This window comes from Brachyhypopomus gauderio, chromosome 8, assembly GCF_052324685.1.
Source record: "Brachyhypopomus gauderio isolate BG-103 chromosome 8, BGAUD_0.2, whole genome shotgun sequence".
NCBI classification, from domain to species: domain Eukaryota; kingdom Metazoa; phylum Chordata; class Actinopteri; order Gymnotiformes; family Hypopomidae; genus Brachyhypopomus; species Brachyhypopomus gauderio.
The window spans coordinates 26283287-26306230 of NC_135218.1; the positions used below are offsets into that span (position 1 = coordinate 26283287).

A 22944-nucleotide genomic window follows, 5' to 3' on the forward strand; every position below is an offset into this window, starting at 1 on the left:
AGCTGAGACATTAAATGCCACTGCACAGCACATGTTACTGTAAAATGTTCGGAAAGCTCAGCAATTGTGTGGGGGATGTGTGGTAAGAACCACTGTGGATACAAAAATGCAAGATGATGGTCATAGAGGCTTAAATATTAACTCTCACAATATTTGTTTCATCCACAGTGGGGCCTTCTGAAGGCTCAGAGTGAATGTCTGGGTTTATCTGAAGTGCAGTGTGTTTATCTTAAGCATTGGACCAGTTCCCTAACTCAGTGTGTTGCCTGACCAGCTGTTGGTCTGATATTATCTCATGTTTAAAGGAGAGCACATTACTCTGTGGACACTCTGGATGACTGATGCCTTGTTAAAAAAAGAATGGCTGTTTGTGTAAGCTGCTCACTCAGTGCTTGTTGGTGTGGGTCCAGTGCTTGTTGGTGTGGGTCCAGTGCTTGTTGGTGTGGGTCCAGTGCTTGTTGGTGTGGGTCCAGTGCTTGTTGGTGTGGGTGCAGTGCTTGTTGGTGTGGGTCCAGTGCTTGTTGGTTTAGGTCCAGTCTGTGTTTCATGTAAATCTGGGGTCCAGGATGCCATGGAGGCCACAGGCACAATCAGACTGGACAGACTGAACTTTCTAACCTTTGTTTCTAACCTCCTGCTTCTACTAGTTTTCTCTGTCTCCTTTCTCTTTTTTGCTTTTTAAGTGTCTCTTTTTACTTCACCATCACTTTCTTCTCTCTCTCACTTTAATTCTGTTTTATTCTCCCTAACTTCACTGGTCATGTTCAGCTAGAACTCCCCCATGGGATCATCTATCCCTTGTGATGTGAGGAATGTTTTTCTTTCCTGGTGGAGTACCATTTATAATTTAAATGTTCCCACTAGATTTTCATTTTCTCCTTGTGCACATTCACAAGGGGAAAGTGAGAGAGAAAGAAGGGAAGAAACAAAGAGATAATGAAATAATGTCCAATATCCCACATTGCGTGCCAGTTATTGCTATGGTTGCTTTTCAGACTCTGCTAATGATAAACTGCATCACCCTGTGATTTGCTGTGTCCATGTCTTAGAGGATTCTAAATTTATATGATTGTTTTTACCTGTCTAGTTTTCAGGATTAGTTAAAAACACACTCCAAAGTTCAGTCATCTGAGTTTCAGTCATCTGTTCTGTTATAATGGATCTGTCTGGAATTACTGGCTGGAGTACCTGACTGTAATTTATCAACTAGATCTTCAAGCACCTTTGCAAAAGTCACTCTTCCAGTTGTGAAACTTATAAAAACAGTAGGAAGATTTGAATAAACATAAACATCTATTGTAATAACAGTTACGCCCTTTTTAGTCTACTGTATCAGTGTGGTTTTGACAGGTTTGTCTAATTCTTTCCACACATTACTTTATATTTTTACCATTCTCTGCAGATCCCTGCTTCACTGCCAGAGATGCGACATTTATTTAATCTCTTCACTACATGTAGATATAGTAAAAGATGCAGTGTTGGAGAGCAACACAAAGGCTATAGGCTTTGGACAATAGGCTAACTGTAATACTTGGCTTTGAAAAGTTTGGCCTAATAACTGTTGTAATTTAAATAATACAAAAGTCCAGGGTAAACATTATACCCAGCAAACATCTCCTCACAGACGTCAGCTTGTTACTTGAAGATGTATCCCAGACTGACCTGCTCTATGTTGCTTGCGATGTCTCCCCAAGCGATGACCTTGAGAACTCTTCTCTCACTCCAGCTGACAAGGTGTGCAACTTTGGAGTAACCCTGGAAAACTGTCAGTCTGTCTTCATATTGTTCATTTGACTGACACTCGCACACAAAGCCCAAACTGGACCGTCTACCACACTGAAGGCATTTATCCCATTCTACATCAAACTGCCTTAAAGCACCTAGTAGAGTTCAAACTTGAGCCACAATCTCTCAAGACACAAAGATATACACCAGGCCTCTTTCTCTGGCCTGGCGTCCATATAGTGGAACGAACCACCCCTGGCTGTCTTCAGATGAACTATTGACAGAGTCACTGAGCATTTTTATATGCGGTAAAAAAAAAAACCTTTTACTGTCTTCTTTCCCCACTTTAGCCTGATCGTGTTCTTGAGACTCACCTGGCTGTGTTAGCATGAGGACATTGAGACAGAGAGGGCTTCAGTGTTATCCAGCATCTCACAGGCTCTCCACCTCAAACGTTTCCCTCTCTGTGTGACCTCCAGATTGAAATAATATGTGCACATCGGGTTTATAGAACTGCTACACACCAATGAGGAGAATGTCAGACTCTGATTACCAACATTCTTTGTTACATGATCCACCACCCAAGGTTGGTCAAAGAGCCCCGGTCCCCCCCATAGAGGAGACACGGTGAAGCATCACCAAGCTTTCTCTCAAACCATGAGTACAGTGATAATCAAGAATTAATATCCCATCATGCCCCTTCACATCACCAAAAGACTTCATGTGTCTTCATGTGTTATGCTATGATAGAAATGCCTTATCAAGGAGTACCACCTTATTCTTCTTCAGTTCTTCAAGTCTTGAGATATTTCATAATAACCAGATTGCTAGTTACAGCTCAGATAATGTAAGATTTAGACAAAAAAATAAATTAATGATATTTTTAAATGGTGCTCTAAATTTCAGATCCACAGCGCGAGACAGCACATTTGGATCCAGAGCTAGTAATCCTCTTACCTTGAGAATCGGAGCCTTTAAAATTAACCTGCTCGCTATCAGCAATCTCCACCAATATTCCCATAGCAGGACATTTTAACAATCTCCGAATTGAAAATCTTCCCTCACTAAATCATATTGTAAAACACAAGAGCTCAGTGGCTTTCAATAGGTTTCAGCTTGATCTAGATAGATGGATTTATCTCCCCATTTCTCTTTAGGCCTGTATGTCTGTTATAAAAATGAAAGTTTTGCCCAGAATTCATTTTGTGAGTTCTAGGATTGCCCTCCCTGCCTGCTCTACTCAAGAAGGTTGGATCTGCTGTTTCTACACTTATTAGGAGAAACAAATAACCCTGTCGTAACCTGTCCAGTCTTTGGGAGACAATGGCAGTCTGACAGAACCCAACTTTGATTTTTGGTCATTTATATTTAGGCTATTGCTCGCTTGCTTTGACACTCATTCTGGCTGAACATTGTGCAGCTCTATTAACACAACATCCTTTTTGCCAGCATATCTAACAGTTTCAGCTGCGCTTCAGACGTCTTATTTTATACAGACGCACTGTGAGACTTCCTGAAGATGGTCTGCTGAACTGGAGGGTAACTCATCTCTGCTTCTCACTGGGGAAAATAAGACAATCTGCCACTTAGAAAACATCTATGATAACAGAGCTTTACATCCCTTGAACAAAATGAGAAATCTGATTATTTAGCTGACCTTTCTTGTACCTGCAGCTGAGGTTGGGTCTCTAGGCATACGGTGCTCCTTTGCAAAAACTCATACTCACTCAGCCAATCTCACATGATCGTTGCCCAGAGAAAAGACTAAAGTCGTTATACTTTAGTGCCTTACCAGTACGGGGGGGTGAAGGGGGAGGTTTGAGGGCCCTGGCTGTGTGATCTGTTTCATAGCCCCACTCGTTGGCTAAATTATATTTGCGCAGAACGTTTGGAACTCCTTTGAGACTACACAGCATGAAAACAGTGAGTGATCCACAGTGTTAAATGTCCTCCAAGATGACTCCTGCCATGTCATTCATATGATTCAGCTGTGTATACCCGTCACAATATTCTGGAAAAAGAAAAGGCGTCTAAATGATCAAATCTTAGTTTGGTGTCTAGGTTGCTGCACACGGTGCTTAACACTAAATCTCACAAAAGGGCCTCGTCAGTCTCACTGCAGCCACAAATAGTGTGCAGTCCTATGGAAACCACCCCCAATTCTCTCTCCATTACATTATGGATTCTTCCTTTTTTTTTTTTTTTTGACGTATTTTATATGGAACTTTTAGGAGCGTTAGTTAGTTGTGCTAACCATGCTAACGTTAATCATTGTCTTAGTGCAGCCGATGCTTTAAAAGTTTTCTTTATAATTTACAAAAGCTATGACTTCTGTTCTAATAGGAATAACAATATCAAAGCAATCAACTTTCATTTGCTCAGTTGAATAATCAACTTTCAGTGACCTGAAATCACTCGTCTGTAAAAACTTGGTGAGGCGAGCTGCTCGCAAGTGCAGGAGATCTTATATCAATTTATTAAACAATGTAGAAATCAAACAAGGAGAATATAGAGACATCAACAAACCAAACCAGACTAAATAATATAACCAGCTACTAAATACACAAACTACAGACAAGTCACTGAGCATCAACCAGGACATATTGAACACACAGAGACATCAACAAACCAACACAACAGAGGGAAACATACATACTTACAAATCAAAAGGCAACAGGAACAAAACTAGCATAGAACAAGCCAGGAAGACACAATCAAGACACAAATGATGCAACAATAAAGACTTAACATGAACGGACTAGAACACAACAACCAGACACATTTGACCACATGTCTGGTCAAACACAGGGTTTAAATAGACATGCAAAACGAGGGTCTATTGAGACACAAGATTCAGGGCCGTGAAAGTAGACACGAAAGCAAATTCAAAATAAAAGTACACATACAAGGAAACCAGGAAATAAGTCAAAACAAGAGGCATGATGAAGTGATGAAGAGGTGATGAAGATGTGATGAAGAGGTGATGAAGAGGGGGTGACCGTGACATCATCTCAGCTTGTTCGCATTGAAATAAATGACGTGTGGCCTAAATGCTGACGGAGTTCATCAGTGTCAACGTGGCTTTCAGCATTTTGGTCCTTATAACATATACTGTCTGAACCAAAATGTTTAAATCAGCTGGCAGATTCCTGCACAGATGATTAACTTGCACATGGATATTTATGCGTTCCAGTTTGGCCATTATGTTCAGGAGGGGGAAAAAAAAGTAATCTCTCAACTCTTAAATGGTATTGGATTCAGTATAAAACAATCCTGTCAAGCCTGCAGAAAGAAGCCAGTCCCAGGATATCAGTCTGGATCATTAAAGCGAGACATATGGTGGCCCTGCTAAAGACAGATCTTTGGAGTGGCCCCATAGTGAAACACAGGGCGTCGGTGGTTTTCGTTTGGCTGGGAGGTTTAAAGGGGGATTTCAGCCAGACAACGTTCGTAGTCTGAGCACTAAATAATGACTCACACTGCCTCTTTCCTGCATTACTCGGCAACCCTGGCGGATAGTCGGTGGCATGTTGTCTGGGGCGGCCAAACGCCTGCTTGTTCCTGGGATATAGTGCCTTGTTGTTTTTAGTAGCTACATGGTCATTGTCACCATCGTTGGGGCCGGGTTCCTGTAATCCTCGCATAGGGGATGTTTACAAACAACAAATCAGTGTTTACTTTGAAGGGTATGTGTACAGCAGATGGCGTGAGGCTGTTCCACATAACGTAAGTCTGACCAACCTCCAACCAGACCCTCCAACCTCCAACCAGACCCTCCAACCTCCAACCAGACCCTCCAACCTCCAACCAGACCCTCCAACCTCCATCCAGACCCTCCAACCAGACCCTCCAACCTCCAACCAGACCCTCCAACCAGACCCTCCAACCAGACCCTCCAACCTCCAACCAGACCCTCCAACCAGACCCTCCAACCAGACCCTCCAACCTCCAACCAGACCCTCCAACCAGACCCTCCAACCTCCAACCAGACCCTCCAACCAGACCCTCCAACCTCCATCCAGACCCTCCAACCTCCAACCAGACCCTCCATCCAGACCCTCCAACCAGACCCTCCAACCTCCATCCAGACCCTCCAACCTCCATCCAGACCCTCCATCCAGACCCTCCAACCAGACCCTCCAACCTCCAACCAGACCCTCCAACCTCCAACCAGACCCTCCAACCAGACCCTCCAACCTCCAACCAGAACCTCCAACCTCCAACCAGACCCTCCAACCTCCAACCAGACTGGTGTGACTGACTCCTGGGTGGTGTGATTAGCCCAGGCAGATGTAGTGTCAACATCTCCATCTCCCTTGGGGCTCCTGAGGGGCACCATATGTAAATGAGGGCTGAGGGTAACCAATGAGAGCTGAGGGGAGCCATATGTAAATGCGAGCTGAGGGTAGCCAATGAGAGCTGAGGGTAGCCATATGTAAATGAGAGCACTAACAGGGTGAATACTATGCAGTTCACTCCAAATTTACTAGATGTCTTGTGCTCTGTAGACTAAAGTTGCGTCTTTAGTATGTGGCTGGTGATGTTGGTGATTTAGGCAGCTCTCCATCTGACCTGCATTTAGAAAGGCTGTACTGCTCAAACATGTTGCATTGTCTCTTTCCCTTTACCTGATTGGATGTTTGTGAGGTCTGAAAGTGATTCCAGCAATGAAAGGCATGCAGTGCGGATCCTGGACACATGGTAAATATTACCATTATACCAGAGGCCGGCCCTCGAAGAAAACATCAGTTATTTGTCCAAGAGAAATCAGGCTGACTGCACTTAGTGGAAGATTTATGTGATAATGAAACGAGACATGTGTAATGTTCTGTCTGCTGTGGTATATCTACCTAGTTCGTGACAACCTCTTGTTTTGATTTAATTGTTTCTTCATGCTAGGGATGTAATTCACCAAGATTCTCAGGGTTACCGGTTACCATCCCAAATCAGGAAGCCATATTACCGGCGCGAGGTTCAGCGGGAGGGGCTCGTCACCACGGTGATCTGCGGGAGGAAGTGATTGGCCAGTGTGACGTGGGGGTGTGGTTGGTTGGGGGTGAGGGGCTCTGCGAGGGAAATGTCAGTTCACTGCGGGGGCAGGGGGCGGGGGGTGGATTCAACACCTGTGCCTGCTCTGACGTACCACTGAAGATGCGACATCGGTGCTCTACCAGACGCAGACCTAGCTGTGTAGACCTCCCTGTGGAAGGTCTGCCAGGAGCTGGTAACTCAGGGCTGTGGGGGGGGTCTTCCAGTTCTTCAGACTCTTCGTTCTGGCTCCCTTCTCGGCAGGCAGAGCTGATGGATTTTCCTCCTTCCTCACATTCACTCCCGTTTTTTCCACACCCTATTTTTAGAGCTCAATCTTCCGGTCCGTTGCGGTAAAGCGATGAACGCCCACTAAATACAGACCTGTTGCGTCACACACACGCTCTGTCACATCACGGTAAATGGTGAATCAGGAGAGTGCCAAGTGATATTCCTCTCCTGATGGCTTTCTCGCTCGCTCTCTCTCTCTCTCTCTCTCTCTCTCTCTCTCTCTCTCTCATTTTTCTTTCCATCTGTCTTTCTGTACTTCTCTTTCTCTTATTATCCCCTTGTCTTTCCCACTGTCTCTCAGAACCTGCCTCTCTTTCTTTTAGTGCATCTCTCCCTCTCTCTCCCTTACCTCCTCTCTCTCTCTCTCTTTTAGTGCATCTCTCTCTCTCTCTCCCTTACCTCCTCTCTCTCTCTCTTTTAGTGCATCTCTCTCTCTCTCTCCCTTACCTCCTCTCTCTCTCTCTTTTAGTGCATCTCTCTCTCTCTGTGTCTCTCCCTTACTGCCTCACTCTCTGTTTTAGTGCATCTCTCCCTCTCTCTGTTTCTCCCTTACTGCCTTTCTCTCTCTCTTTCTGGCTTTGTTTCACTCTCTCTTTCTCTGCACACCATTTTTCCTGTGATAACAGTTTATGTCTAAACGGAGCATTACTTCAATGGCCTTTTCACTCCAGTCCTACGGCTGGAGTCTCCTCTGTCTTTCCTCTCATTGGAAGGACTCATATTCCCCGTTGTCCCTTAATCCCATCTCATCCGTCCACACGTATTGTCCAGTGCATTTTCCATTGCACTTGACTCTAAATCGTTTGTCCGTCTCTCTGTGCTACACTTCTCTGCTTCCTCCTTTAGTTTCTTCCCTCCCTCCGCCCTGCCAGCGCAGACGTTTGAAATATCAAAGTCCTTCAGATCTCTTCTCCGTAATGTCTGCTTTATTGTTTTCCGGTGACAAAAGCACCTTTTGAAGCCCCTCCCCCCGGAGAGGGTGGAGCTGGCAGGATCACGACCCCACGCCGTCTTGCCGTAGCGGCTGCGTCTCGTCCTGCCTGGAGTGACCCACATTCGGCAGCGATGACTGCGATCAATAAGTGTAAAGCGATGAATATTCAACAGGCAGCAGTAGATCTAATGACTAATGCATGATGTGTGTAGCAGCTCCCATGTTATTGCTTCTCTCTAATCAGTGTTCCGCATATGCAGTTGAAACGGATCAGGGGTTATAAATCAGGAGAAAAGCGGGAGAATGAATGAGATTAGCTCAGTGTGACTGGTCAGCAGGAGATAACCCAGATCTTTGAGAGCCTGGAGCAGGTGAACCGGGGGGCAGGGATTGTTTTTATGTTGATTTCCTACCTGTTTTTCAAACAGAGGTTCTGTAATTGTGACATTTTTTTGTGTGATCCACTTTTCAAGAGAGGTGCGTTTGTTGCTGGGACTGCTGACACAATTGGCTCCGGCTGCTTCAAAGGGTGACGGCAGATCGGTTGGTCCTTTTGATATTAGCATAATGCTAATAGCTCGTGAAAGTGTTATCCATCTCACAGCCTCTGAAACTGAGACCGTGGTGTACGTGGCAACCCTCGTGCTATTAGGAGAAGATTTTCCTTGGAGGATGATTTTAAGCCAAGTGCCATTACCATGATCTGGTTACACTAACAGCATTGGAAATGTTCGTAAGACTGTTCTATCATAAATGTTTTGTAATGAAACAAATGCTGTGTGTGTGTGCGTGTGTATGTGTGTGCGTGTGTGTGTGTGTGTGTACAGTCCAAATCATCACTTTTCACCACTTGGTTAATGAAAGCCAGTGCTTTCCTGGTGTGTCATCAAGGCCCCAAACTGATGCTAGGACTATCTTTAGACACACACACACACACACACACAGAGGGAAACAGACAGACAGACAGGCCTCCTTTTCCCTGTCTGACAGCCATGATCACCTGCAGAGCACCAAGCCTGTCTGTCAAGCCTGCATGAGTGTGCACGTCATGTGTGCACGTCACGTGTCTGGGTGTGTATGCGCGTGTGTATGTGTGTCTGTGTGTGTATGCGCGTGTGTATGTGTGTCTGTGTGTGTATGCGCGTGTGTGTGTGTATGCGCGTGTGTATGTGTGTGTGTGTATGCGCGTGTGGCTACGGAGGTCCTGGTGGGTTACAGTGAACGGCAGACGCACAAGGATACCAAACAAAACCTTTTTATTGTGAAATGTTTTTTGTTTCAAGCGGTATCATCAGTTCAGTCTTAATGTGGGTCCCTGGTTCATTATCTTTACACTCCCCAACAGCCTGTTGCCGCTGTTTATTGTTCCACAGTAAATGTTTGCTGAAGTGAATTCCATAGCTCATTATCCATAGCAAGAACATTATCTCTATTTCTGTCTTAATTGCTTTGGCATTTTGTGTAGAAGCCAAGCCTCAAGCTGGTGGAGTTAATTGCGTATCTTCACTCTCTCATCTTAGTTTTTTTATTTTTATGAAATATTATATTGAAGCCACTGGATAAATGGTGAAGTGGCAACATTGCTTAGGAATAATGAACCTTAATACAATTCAGATGATCCTTCAGCATTTGTAGACACTGTTGCTGTCTGCTGGTCTGCACTCACGTTTCCATTGGAGCGTTTTGTTGGTGAACTGTGCATCAGTGGAGAACTAGAACTATGAGGATGAGTGTGAAGAGGAAGAGTGAGATCGCAGCCTCTCTAGTTCAGTGAGAAGCCCCGGTCAGCTCTGTAACTGACGCACCGCGGATGGCACATAAATTATTAATTATGATGCAATCACAGATTGAGGAAGCTCATTAGCACCTTGCTTTAACGAGTGCTGGTGTGCTAGTGTCATCTCTCTCTCTCTCTATCTCTCTCTCTCTCTCTCTCTCTCTCTCTCTCTCTCTCTCTCTCTCTCTCTCTCTCTCTCTCTCTGTATCTCTGTGCTCGATTTACCTGATTTGGTCTCAGTGATCTTGGCCACATGGCTGTTGTGTCAGCTAGGGGTGATTTTGAAAGTTTGAAACACAGATGTGTGAAAGGGCAGGGTGAAAGGTCAGGGCTCCTGAGTGGCTCAGTCGTTATGTAGCTGCACAATTACAGGGTTCCATCACAGTTCAAAGCCCAGTGAGTGATTCTGCAGCTGGGGACCAGCAGGGGGCGATAACTTAGTTCCTTCCTACCTGTGGATTTGAGCTATACAACTGTGTGGGTGTGTGCTCAGGTGCATAACGCTGTCCTTTGTGCTGCACGATGATGACGCATAAGTGACAGCTGGGAAACGTGGTGATTGGCTAACCTGATCCTGGGTGAAGCGTGGTGATTGGCTAACGCGGTCCCGGGTGAAGAGTGTATGACTCCTGTCCCAGGCGTCCACTCCATGAAGACATATGTCCAGAGTAGCAGGCTTCCATCTTGAGACTTTGTCCCACAGCACACCTTTGAGAACAGTGCGTCACCCTAGCTGTGCAACGTACCGTGATGAATCGAACGTGGCGACAGGCAGCCAACAGTCTTTTAACTGCACATTTAGAAAATGCACTTAGAAGATTGACAGTCCTAATAACAATGGCCTGTGGGCACAGATACAAGGTAGTTGCTTCTCATAAAATGGTGGATGAATGTATGTTTGATTACACCAGTGAGTCATGCTATATAGATGTGACATAAGTAATAACTTGTGAATCTCCCTGAGGTGGCCCATCAGTTGTAATCTGTCAGAACAGAACAGCACACAGTGTTCAGCATAACAGGTCGATAAAGTAGCCGTCTATCGGCGGAGATGACGGTGCTGACAAACGTCTCTTCACTGAAGGGTCCCAGTACTGAGAGAAACCCGGAGAATCTGTCACATCAGGAAGAGCTTTCAAATCGGAGGATGAAGGCAGTGACCTCTGACCTTACCCTCATGCTGGCATTCTCCCTCTCCCTCTCTAAATCTCTCACTCTCACTCACTCGTTCCTCACAGGGTTTAAAAGTCCATCCCAGGATTTCATGCCAGCCAGTTGGAGGTGCTTATTAGCTCAAGCCTGCAGGTAAAATTGATTAGTGGCACCAGCAAAGTAATAGAAAGTCATTGGGGGGAACGTATGTATTGAACCTGAGCTTTTACACTCCTGTAGTGTCGGTGTCTGTGTTACTCCTGAGGACGTGTTCACTACATTAATCATTCCACAGTATAAACCTTAAACTCACACCTTACACTGACCTAAAGAAAATGTTTTGATCAGGTTCTGTTGTTTGTTATTGCATATGGGTACCACTTCATATCCAACACCCACTGTCATGAAGCTGCACCTTTTGGTTAAAATAGGCACTTGCACCTTTCAGAAGCAGTTCAGAGGTTTCTCTCTCTCTCTCTCTCTCTCTCTCTCTCTCTCATCATCTCTCTCTCTCTCTCTCTCTCTCTCTCTCTCTCTCTCTCTCTCTCTCTCTCTCTCTCTCTCTCTCTCTCTCTCTCTCTCTCTCTCTCTCTCTCTCTCTCATTGCCAACAGTCATCATTAGTCTCCCACAGGAGAAATAGTAATGTGCTCAACCCTGCTTAATGTATTCCTAATTGCTATGGGGTTCTAGTTGCATTTCTATTGGCCAATTGCTCAGGCATGCTAGCGGGGTTTTTATTGGCTAATTGCTCAGGTGTGCTGGCTGGGCATTCACTGATTGGCCAGGTGTGCTGCCTGGATATTGACAGTGAGGTGCTCACCATTGGCAGTGTCTTCATCTCTCGTGGTGTTGTCTGAACTGGATGAATGTCTGGACTCTGCTCATAATGTGTAGGGGTGTAGGGTCCACAGTGATGTCATCTTGGGTCAGGATAATGGTCCGCTGGTGGTTCTGACTCAACTCGTTTAGCTTTAATGGATCTGTTTCCCATGGGGGACATTTCTGTGTGACCATGTAGGTCCTGCTCTTTACAGTAAACACATTCATTCAACACTGATTCAGTATCGAATTTTCCCTACAGCCAGATTAGCTACATCACCTAGCCTCTTCATCCCTGCCTGGGGTTATTGTTTTTTTTTCAGAAGTAGACTGCCGGGCTAAAATATTCTGTTGCTGGTGATGTTGTTCCATTGGAAATCCGTCTAAGGATGTGCTGGACCGGCTGGAACTTACATTAGCAGTTAGCTATGTAGCACTAAGCACAGATGAAGTTAAAAAGAGGGAGAGTAAAATTAACCTCTGTGTACACCAGATCATTACACTATTTATTTAGCTATGTGTCTAGCTACTGGGAGCTTGCTAGGATCTAATTACCCATTACTGCTTATATTACCTATTAACTTTTGATTTTGATGACGAAACAAATAAAATTAAACATTATGTCAAAAATTCAAAGTATTATTGTTGTTTTGCTGAACTGCTGAACAACTGAGGTTTAATCGCGCAGGTTCATGTTAATATTAGAAGTCTGGGTAAGAAGGTGAGGTGGTGTATACAAAATTTGGGGGGCGGTGATATTTATCAGTCAAGACTGTTATGTAACAATCTGGAATTTTGGAATTGTTTGCGTGGAATTACATTTGGAGAAGGTGACAACAGAAACTGAGGTTCAGTGAAATGTCAGTTACTTGTAACAAACTGTATTTAACAATACCAAGATAAATACAGTTTCCCATCATGTGGCCCCTTTTAAGCAATATCAACTGTAATCAAGCAATGTAATGTCAAGTGGACACTACAGATCTTTCACAGTCGATATTTTGCCTGCACTACATGACATTACTTGCCCGTGGTCTATTTCTTGTTGATGTAGAGGCACACACACTACATGATCAATCACAGTAAGCAGTCCACTACACTATCTTTCAACTGAGGACATCCCCAACAAAGCGTGCCTGAACCGCAAATAGCACTCGCTCAAAAAAATAATAAACACGAGGGCTGAATATCAAAACGGAGCGAGCAGCTGGGTGTAGTGGTTACTTCGACACCCATTTGTGCAGAAACTAGAATAAAAAAATAATTAAAAGGAAACTGTGGGGGAAGAAGAGACGTGCGGGGAGACGTGGGCTGTGTCCTTCAGAGGGAGCTGGAAGTACATAGAAGCTACACAACATTTGAGCCGTTCGAACAAAAATTAATGCATTGCTCTGATCTGATTTGACGTTTTGAAAGCAGGTCTCACACGTGTAATGACTGTAGCCGGCCTGATGATCAGGAATGGTTTATGTACATTGTGCAAACTGAAATCTCGATTTCAAGCAAATATGCATCAACTCATGGACAGTGTGTTCATACAGTAGAACTATTCATTAGAGTTTTATAGAGGCATGTAAATTGTGTAGTGATTTTTACTGCAGTGCATTTTCGGTGTATCTTTTAGGTGTGTGTGTGTGTGTGTGTGTGTGTGTGTGTGTGTGTGTGTGTGTGTGTGTGTCTTTTTGTTCTTTTCTGGTGGTACCAGTACTGCAGTTCTTGTACAAATAGAAGAGGCCAGTGTCTCTATTCTGGTCAGTTAGGGCAAAAATCCATGTGGCACATAAATGTGAGACATCCATGGATCCTAATTCAAGCTTGTTTTTGATGTTGTTGAAGATCAATTTTAACCACCTGGCTCATAGCAAGTCATATCTTGTTCCTCTTAGAATGTGTGGATGAGAGAGAGAGGGGGAGGAGAGAGAGACAAGCAGAGGGAGAGAGAAATAGAGACCAACAGAAAGAGAGATGGAGAGACGGGGATATTAAAGGGGGACAATAGCGATGAAAAAAGAGAGACATCGAGAGAGTTGCAGAGAGACAGAGAGAGAGAGAGAGAGAGAGAGAGAGAGACAGTATATTGTGGCAATAAAGAGAGAACAGCAAGTTTATCTTTCAGCATCAGCTGTGTGTGGGTGTTCATGACTAAGTCCAGCTGGCTTTTACTCTGTGCTTACGCAGGCACACACCGTGCACACACTTGCAGCACAGCCAGCTAATTAAGGGGCATTCGTCTGGAGACGTGAGACGTAAGTAATTAATACAAAACCGGAATCATTTTGGGGCCGTGCTTTAAAGTGGCACTGACCAGCCAAGCACTGAGATGTGGCCTCGGGAAAAATGGTCCCCCTGAGGAAATGTGGACAGAATATTGTCTTTATTGGGGTTGATTTGTTGACAATCCGAAGATAAACTCAGTCATCCCATCCAAACTGAGACTGTGCGCCAACCTGTCCAACTGGATCCTGAATTTCCTCACCAACAGAGCCCAGCATGTATGAGCTGGTAGAAGCACCTTCCACCATGACCCTCCTGGCACTTCAGACCAGTGTTCTTAGCCTGCTGCTCCTCGTTCAGACGTGACTGGGACGTCAGAGACAGCTACAACACCAATGTCACGTTTGCTGACGACACCTCCATTGCACCTTGCAGTTTTGGGACAGCTTCCTAACTCATAATATTACTGAAACTCCTGGTTACTGACTTCAGAAAACAGGATGTAGTTCATGCCCCGTTACATCTGTGGGGGGGGGTCGACCCTGCTACTGGGTCGACCCTCGTCCTGGTACGGTAGCCGAATGACACAGGACGAGCCCTTCAAAGGTTAAAGGTTAAATCCACTCACAGGACCTCTCCACACATGGCTTTTCTGCCCCAAGGGCTGCCTCAGGAAGACAAGGGGCATCATGATGACTCTATTGGCCCTGTGTTGATACTTTCTTCCATTCTACCATTCTAAGAGCTCCACACAAACACAGTGGGATTCAAGAACAACTTCTGTCCCAAGGCTGTAAGACTACACACACACACACACACACACACACACACTACTGAACTCAGTCATGTACAATATTAATACTCTTGGTGTTTTAATCGCCACATTCTGACTGCTTAGTACTTATTTTATTGAGCTGATTATATATTTTTTTATTGAAATAACTCTATTTACTGTCTATTAACTGTTGTGTTTATTTCACTGTACCTGGTACTATAATGATCTAAAGATCAGTGGATGCTAATAAAATAAACCAGATGTGATGGTAAAATATTTCAGCGCATTCTTTTTTAAATTCTGAAGCCCAGTGCAAAATTGTTTTTTATTATCTGTATAAAGAATTTATATAAAAAAACTTATCCTAAAACATTTTCCTCCTAAGGGTTAGCTTACATTTATACCTAGGAATACCATTGTTGTTTTAAAGAAATATCAACACGTCTTCATGACACACTGCACATACATCAGACGGAAGCTGAGATCGGTGAGCGGTCATGGCATCTCCTGCTGCTGAATAAAGCTCGTTTACTTGGAAGCTAGGTTCCTGGAATTGAGGCGCTCTCATTGGCTACAGGAGTGCGGTGGCTAAAAATGTATTTCTTCCTGTTGAGAGGACGGCTGCTGACCTGCTCTGTCCTGCTACCCTAAAGGCGTTGTTAGCTCAGCGAAAAGGTCCCAGAGCAGGACAGCTGTTCCCCATCGCGTCTGAAGGCTGCGTCCGACGCGTCTGTAAAGAGCACAAGACTCTTCCTCTATATAAACACACAACCAGAGGCTCAGTTAACCAAAGAATGTCTCAGCTTAACCAAATAGTGAAAATGTAGTATTAACATATTCATTCATTCAGTCTCACATACAAACACTCACCTAAATATAAATCCTGACCCTGTGTAGACAGTATATATGTTCATACTACAATTGGATCGTTTTGCGGGATACGCTTCAGACCGCTCGGGATACACTTCAGCCCACTCGAATACGCTTCAGCCTGCTCGAATACACTTTAGCCTGCTCGAATACACTTTAGCCTGCTCGAATACGCTTCAGCCCGCTCGAATACGCTTCAGGATATGCTTCAGCCCCCTTAGGATACACTTCAGCCCACTCGAGTACGCTTCAGCCCCCTTAGGATACGCTTCAGCCCCCTTAGGATGCGCTTCAGCCCCCTTAGGAAACGCTTCAGCCCGCTCGAATACCCTTCAGCCCGCTCGAATACCCTTCAGCCCCCTCGGGTTATGATTCAGCCCCCTCAGGATACGCTTCAGCCCGCTCGAATACGCTTCAGCCCGCTCAAATACGCTTCAGCCCCCTCAGGATACACTTCAGCCCAGTCGAATACACTTCAGCCTGCTCAAATACGCTTCAGCTCCCTCGGAATACGCTTCAGCCCGCTTGAATACACTTCAGCCCACTCGGGACGTGGTTCAGTGTGGGGAAACATGCTGGGTGGGGTGGTAAATCAGCCTCTTTGGCTGCTGCCTTATTTGTAACAGCCGATAAAAAAAAAATTTTAACTGATTTTAATTATGTTTATCCTAGTGTGCCACTCATAAATAGTACAAGTTCGAACCTATAAGCTACAATCCCTATTGATATTGACAACAGAAAAGAGACTTGTGCATCTTAGTAATGGCCAGTGCATCTGGTTATGTCTTGGGCTCTTGTGCTGGACTGGGCGAAGTTTGACCTGGTATGGTCCATCTCCACGATGCACATCAATACACATCACATCGTTACGTACTTATAAACTGCGCAATTCTAAACGATGTGAAAACAGCAGATTTCATGTGGCATGTGTTGAGACATGGCTTCCCTGTCCTCACGGAGCAGCCCTCTAAGAACAGTTCACTCAGATCAGCCTTCTCAGATCAGCCCTCTCGGAGCAGCCTCACGGAGCAGCCCTCTAAGATCAGTTCACTAAGATCAGCCCTCCCAGTTCAGTGCTCTCAGATCAGCCTCACGGAGCAGCCCTCTAAGATCAGTCATCTGTCTTATCACTGCTCCTCATCAGATATGTGTTCATTTTCTCTCCGATACACATTTGTGCAAAAAGCCAGAACTGAATGGAGCCTCTCTCTCTCTCTCTCTCTCTCTCTCTCTCTCTCTCTCCCAATGTAAAAATGTTTAACTTTCATCATCTCTGCTTCTTGTACTAAAAGCTTGTAAAGAGCTTTGCATTATTTGCCTTAGCATTAGCATAATGAACAAGTTTAACTATCCAAACTAGGTACACATCATCATCAATGGCCAGTACTCTGAGTAGCTTTAGGCAGTTTTGTGTGCGTGTGTGTGTGCGTGCGTGTGTGTGTGTGTGGTGGGCTCTTCTATGTTAATATGAGGTCCAATAAATACTGTTGCCAAACAGTGGGATTTCAACCGTACAACCCCACCACGGGGCAAGCTTTGCTCTGCCAGCTACCATAGCCCATGGTGCATAGCCTGCACTGTGCTGAAAGCTGATTGATGCAGTGGAATCACCATGATAAGCCCCTAAATAAAACACTCAGCCCAACATTACTGGTCAGTGGAGATCACTCTCTGTAATAAAACATGGCCCTAATTGAACATCATGTTATAGTATATCCTCTAGACATCCACTTAAATAATATACATGAGTTTTTAGCCATTAGGAAAAGATGCAGTAGAAATTCATTAATTGTCCACTTTATTATAAATATTCACCTTGTACCTACACTCACTGACCACTTGATATGTGTGTGTTTAAAACATATGCAAACACACCACGGCACTATTAGAACGCATCTTCACCTTACCCTGCTCACGACTGGTGATTCTGATCACAGCACTGCTTCCCGGATGGGATCTGCGTAGAAGGTTATTCTTATTACACCGTTAACACGGTTAGCAGGCTTGGTGGGTGTTTTACTGGTGTAAACATAGACTGTTAGCTATGGGCTGTCGTCGGTACACCTACAAAGTCTGTCTACCAAATGTGTTGAGTGTTAGAGGTATAACTGCCCCAGATCAGTGTAACATTAGTAAGAACAGAGCAATGGTGCAGTGGAAATAGACGCACTCGCTGATCTCAAATCAGCATTCGTGTAATGTCAGGGACTTGAATGGGCTCCATACAGCAGAAAGGACCTTTGTCTGCAGCACTCAGAGAAACTGATGAGATACACACACACACACACACACACACACACACACACACACACACACACACACCATTTCTAGTCAGAAGGCCGTTTCTCTCTCGCCCTCTGTGTGTTTGTGTCGTTGGGGCATTGGAAGAAGAGGAGGTCTCGGTGTCTTGAAGGCCATTAAAATGGCACCATGCTAATTAAGACCTGTCGTCTCCAGTGAAGTGATGACTCATCGTCTCATACTGCCCAACAAGGCTGTAGCCTTTGGCCGAGCAAGGCATTCTCGTCAGGAACAGCTATCGTAATCTGCAGCTATATAAAAAAAAAAAAAACCTTAGCTATCAAACAGTGACCCTTACGGAACTTATGATGTAACGTAATGATACACAGAGGCACATGGGCTTATTGCATTGCCTTCGCATGTGGGGGAAGACACCACTGGTCGCTCTGTTATAAGGTCCCATAAAACATAAATGGATTTTTATAAATAATGAATGTTGCTATTAGGGAAGCCTTCCTGAGGGACGGCTGGGATGCTCTACTGAAGTGTTGCCACATCAAAACTTCGCCTGAGAACTTCCGTCCTGAGATGACACGTTTTAGAGGAAATGGCACGTCACAGTGTACCAAGACTGTTCACCTCCTTCTTCTGGGCCTTCCAGGATGGGAGCATGTTCTGCGGCGGGCGAGCATTAACGCTCGAGGAGAAAGACGTTGAATTTGAAGGATTCTCTAATTAACGTCAGCGAAGAAGAGCCGCTTTCTCATGTTCCACTTGTAAATTGCTTTTTCGGCCAGTCCTCTGATTTATTGAGGAATACGGTAACTAAATGAGAGCAGTGTGCCATTATCATTGCAACTGACTGTTCAGCTCACTGTTCATTTCATAACTGTACAGTAAACACCTGCTACCAGAGCAATTAACCTTTACCTTTCAACATGAGACATAGTCCTAATTAAACTTCCAGCCCATAATTCCATGGTGCACCCAGCATGTTGGTCTTCAGATCCACTCTGCATTAAACATGTCTGCTCCGATGTATCCTGAGCTCTCTAATTCGATCATGTTGTGTAACGCTGATACAGTATACTGTGGTTTTCCTCTTCCATCTGAGCACAGTGGTCTGCAGAGGCTTAGCTGGATAATCACAAGATGATGTGTGACCTCTGCACTTTGGCGACGGACCCTACTGGCTCTCTCTACTCATGTTGCTCCTCTGATCTTAATGTTTTGATCTGGATTATTCTTGGGTCCGGATGTCTTAATCTTGGCGATGTCTTATGGCTGCCGTTTGTACCGATGAAGCAAGGCTACTTATCATAAGACCTGCTGTGGGCTCTAGACCTCTCTTCTAGACTTATCCTCTACAACGTTTTTTATGTCTAGAGTTGGACTGACTTTTTAGGATAACTCATGCAGCTAGACACACACAGAGTTTAATTCTACTTATACAGGTTTGAGGGCTTCTGATGCTGTAAGCGAGAATGCACTCTGCATTACCAAATATGGCTGTGTGTGTATACATGGCTGTGATTGGTTTAGAGGTGATGGTCTCCAGTCCTTTGTGCAGGCAGAAAGGTGCCATACCAGTTGTTCCTGTTGACCCATTAAAAAGCATTTGAGTTTAGGATCTTAGAGCACTTGTAGAAGACACCGTTTTGATTGTGGTATTTCATTCCATCTTTGGTCATTATTTTTGTTATTTCCAAGCACAGCAGCGTGATGATGGACTCAGAGAGAGAATTGGTCTGGCAGAGGCTTCTGTGTGATAGAGTCTCTGTGTGAGCCCCGATCCCAGAGCTAATCCAGGCTGATTGGTAAAGGAACCCTTATTATCAGTTTCTCCTTTATAAAACGATTAATTGCACATCTAAAACATTGCGGTAATACCTGGTAATACCTGCACTAATATTAACAGGTCCTTACTGTAAGTTTCTATAGTAACCTGGTGTACAGCATTGACTTGGCATCCAGTGAATCCAAAGGAATTCAAGCCACTGAACCGTGTGCCACTGTCCCCAGTCTGAATGCTCTGACCGAAGGACTTCAGGTCATAACAGCAGTAGATCAAGTCTAACGGGTCCTGCTCCCAAACCCCTCAAGACTGTACTCAGCTCTCAATCAAAGAGAGTTTCCTGTGGCATAGTGGTAAAGTGTGTATGCTGTCTGTATGGTATTTATGAGGTTCTCTAATATAGGCTGATGACATAAAGGCTTCATAGCCCTTAATAACCCCGTATTCATCACAGCAAATATGTTTTATTTCTGTTTGCATATTTTTGCAATTTTGCATCAGTGCCGAACTCTGCAGTGCTGGATAGGCCTTCCTGTGTTCCCTGATGTAAAGGTACTGAGGTGCTGTGTCTCTATAAGCACCACTGTTGAAGCACTGTGTGTGCAGAGTGCTTATCTGTTCACTTCCCCAAACGAGTTCACTGCTCACGGGGTTCCGATGGATTGCTTCGAGGTGGTGTGAGACTGCTGGCCGCCATCTGTTTGGATCGAAGCGCCCAGACACCTGCAGACTCACCCGCAACCTCCAGTGAACTTTACTCTGCTCAGCTGGGCCACCATAGCCACCTTTCAGTACTAGCCTTTGATAAATCCTTGTTTTCAGAATGTCTTTCGAGATTCTCACACTTTAACCATGCCGTAACCCATAACCCCCCCTCCTCTCCCTGTTTCCCCTCCTCTGAATGCAGGACCCCAGGAGCAAACACAAGTTCAAGATCCACACCTACGGCAGCCCGACCTTTTGTGACCACTGCGGCTCTCTGCTGTATGGCCTCATTCACCAGGGCATGAAGTGTGACAGTAAGTACAGGAAGACTCATTTCTCATGTCAGATCAACACTGCAGAAGGCTGTAGATCCTAGATCAAGATCAACGATGGTGCAAAACTATTCAGGATCCAATATTTGTGTGTGTGTGTGTGTGTGTGTGTGTGTGTGTGTGTGTGTGTGTGTGTGTGTGTGTGCGTGCATCACAACAGCCTGCGATATGAACGTCCATAAACAGTGTGTGCTCAATGTACCGAGCCTGTGTGGAACAGACCACACAGAGCGAAGAGGGCGAATCTACCTGAAGATCGAGGTGAGCGGAGATGAGATGCACGTCACAGGTGAGTGTCAGAATACACAATACTACTGTACTCACTACACACAATACTGGTGTACTCACTACACACAATACTAATGTACTCACTACACACAATACTACTATACTCACTACACACAATACTGGTGTACTCACTACACACAATACTACTGTACTCACCACACACAATACTGTTGTACTCAATACACACAATACTGGTGTACTCACTACACACAATACTACTGTACTCACTACACAAAATACTGGTGTACCCACTAAACACAATACTACTATACTCACTACACATAATACTGGTGTACTCACTACACACAATACTACTGTACTCACTACACACAATACTACTGTACTCACTACACACAATACTGGTGTAATCACTACACACAATACTGGTGTACTCACTACACACAAGACTGGTGTAATCACTACACACAATACTACTGTACTCGCTACACACAATACTACTGTACTCGCTACACACAATACTGGTGTACTCGCTACACACAATACTACTGTACTCACTACATACAATACAACTGTACTCACTACACACAATACTGGTGTACTCGCTACACACAATACTACTGTACTCACTACACACAATACTGGTGTACTCACTACACACATTGTGTTGTTAGAAATGAGATGCACCAGGGATAAATTAGGAAAACGTTTGAGTACAAGCTTGTCAAGCACTGCCTGATGAATCTTTTGGTCACAAGTTTTTATGAAGTGGTTCCAAGAGGTTTGATGTGACCTGGGTGCTTTTTGAACTCAGTAGACCCTGATCCCACAGTAGACTCTGATCCCACAATAGACCCTGATCCCACAGTAGACCCTGATCCCACAGTAGTCCCTGATCCCACAATAGACCCTAATCCCGCAGTAGTCCCTGATCCCGCAGTAGTCCCTGATCCCGCAGAAGTCCCTGATCCCGCAGTAGACCCTGATCCCGCAGTAGACCCTGATCCCGCAGTAGACCCTGATCCCACAGAAGTCCCTGATCCCGCAGTAGACCCTGATCCCGCAGTAGACCCTGATCCCGCAGTAGACCCTGATCCCGCAGTAGACCCTGATCCCGCAGTAGACCCTGATCCCGCAGTAGTCCCTGATCCCGCAGTAGTCCCTGATCCCGCAGTAGACCCTGATCCCGCAGTAGTCCCTGATCCCACAGAAGTCCCTGATCCCGCAGTAGACCCTGATCCCGCAGTAGTCCCTGATCCCGCAGTAGTCCCTGATCCCGCAGTAGTCCCTGATCCCGCAGTAGTCCCTGATCCCGCAGTAGTCCCTGATCCCGCAGTAGACCCTGATCCCGCAGTAGACCCTGATCCCGCAGTAGACCCTGATCCCGCAGTAGTCCCAAACAGTGATTACATCAAGCTCCCATTCATCAAACAAATGTCAAATGTCATTAAGGGAATGGATACATGATAAATCAAATATTCTTACTAAAATAAATCATTTAAAATGCTTTCCTAAAACATATGATTCTTTTCTATTGCAGTATGACATACATTAGTAGTGAAGTGGGGGGTGTGAGCTCTGCTGCACATCTGCCCCTGGGGGGCTGCATCAGTGTCCCAGTGGTCTTTATCCACGTGACTCAGACCCCAGTACAAACAGATCAATCCCGGCTTTTGTCAATCCCCTCCTCCCTCAGATGGATTAGACCCCCCCACACCCCATCTCCACCCTCATCTCCACCCTCATCCCCCCATTTCCACGTTCATCCACCCTCATCTCCATCCTCATCCCCCCATCTCCACCCTCACCCCCATCCACCCATCTCCACCCTCATCTCCACCCTCATCTCCACCCTCACCCCCTCATCTCCAACCTCATCCCCACCCTCACCCCCTCATCTCCACCACCATCTCCACCCTCACCCCCTCATCTCCACCACCATCTCCACCCTCACCCCCTCATCTCCACCCTCACCCCCTCATCTCCACCCTCATCCCCACCCTCACCCCCTCATCTCCACCACCATCTCCACCCTCAC

General features: G+C 45.2%; 1 protein-coding gene across 3 annotated transcripts in view; it reads left to right on the top strand.

The window, feature by feature from the left end:
• Positions 1-22944, top strand: part of prkcaa (protein kinase C, alpha, a) — a 133248-nt gene that overhangs the window by 52025 nt on the left and 58279 nt on the right. For all 3 annotated transcript variants that reach the window (XR_013132953.1, XM_077015893.1, XM_077015894.1), the window contains exons 4-5: positions 20531-20642; positions 20821-20949. Coding sequence is in view for 2 of the 3 variants with exons in the window: in XM_077015893.1 (XP_076872008.1) it covers positions 20531-20642; positions 20821-20949 (241 nt within the window). In the remaining variant the exon portion in view is untranslated. The remainder of the gene's footprint in view (positions 1-20530; positions 20643-20820; positions 20950-22944) is intronic.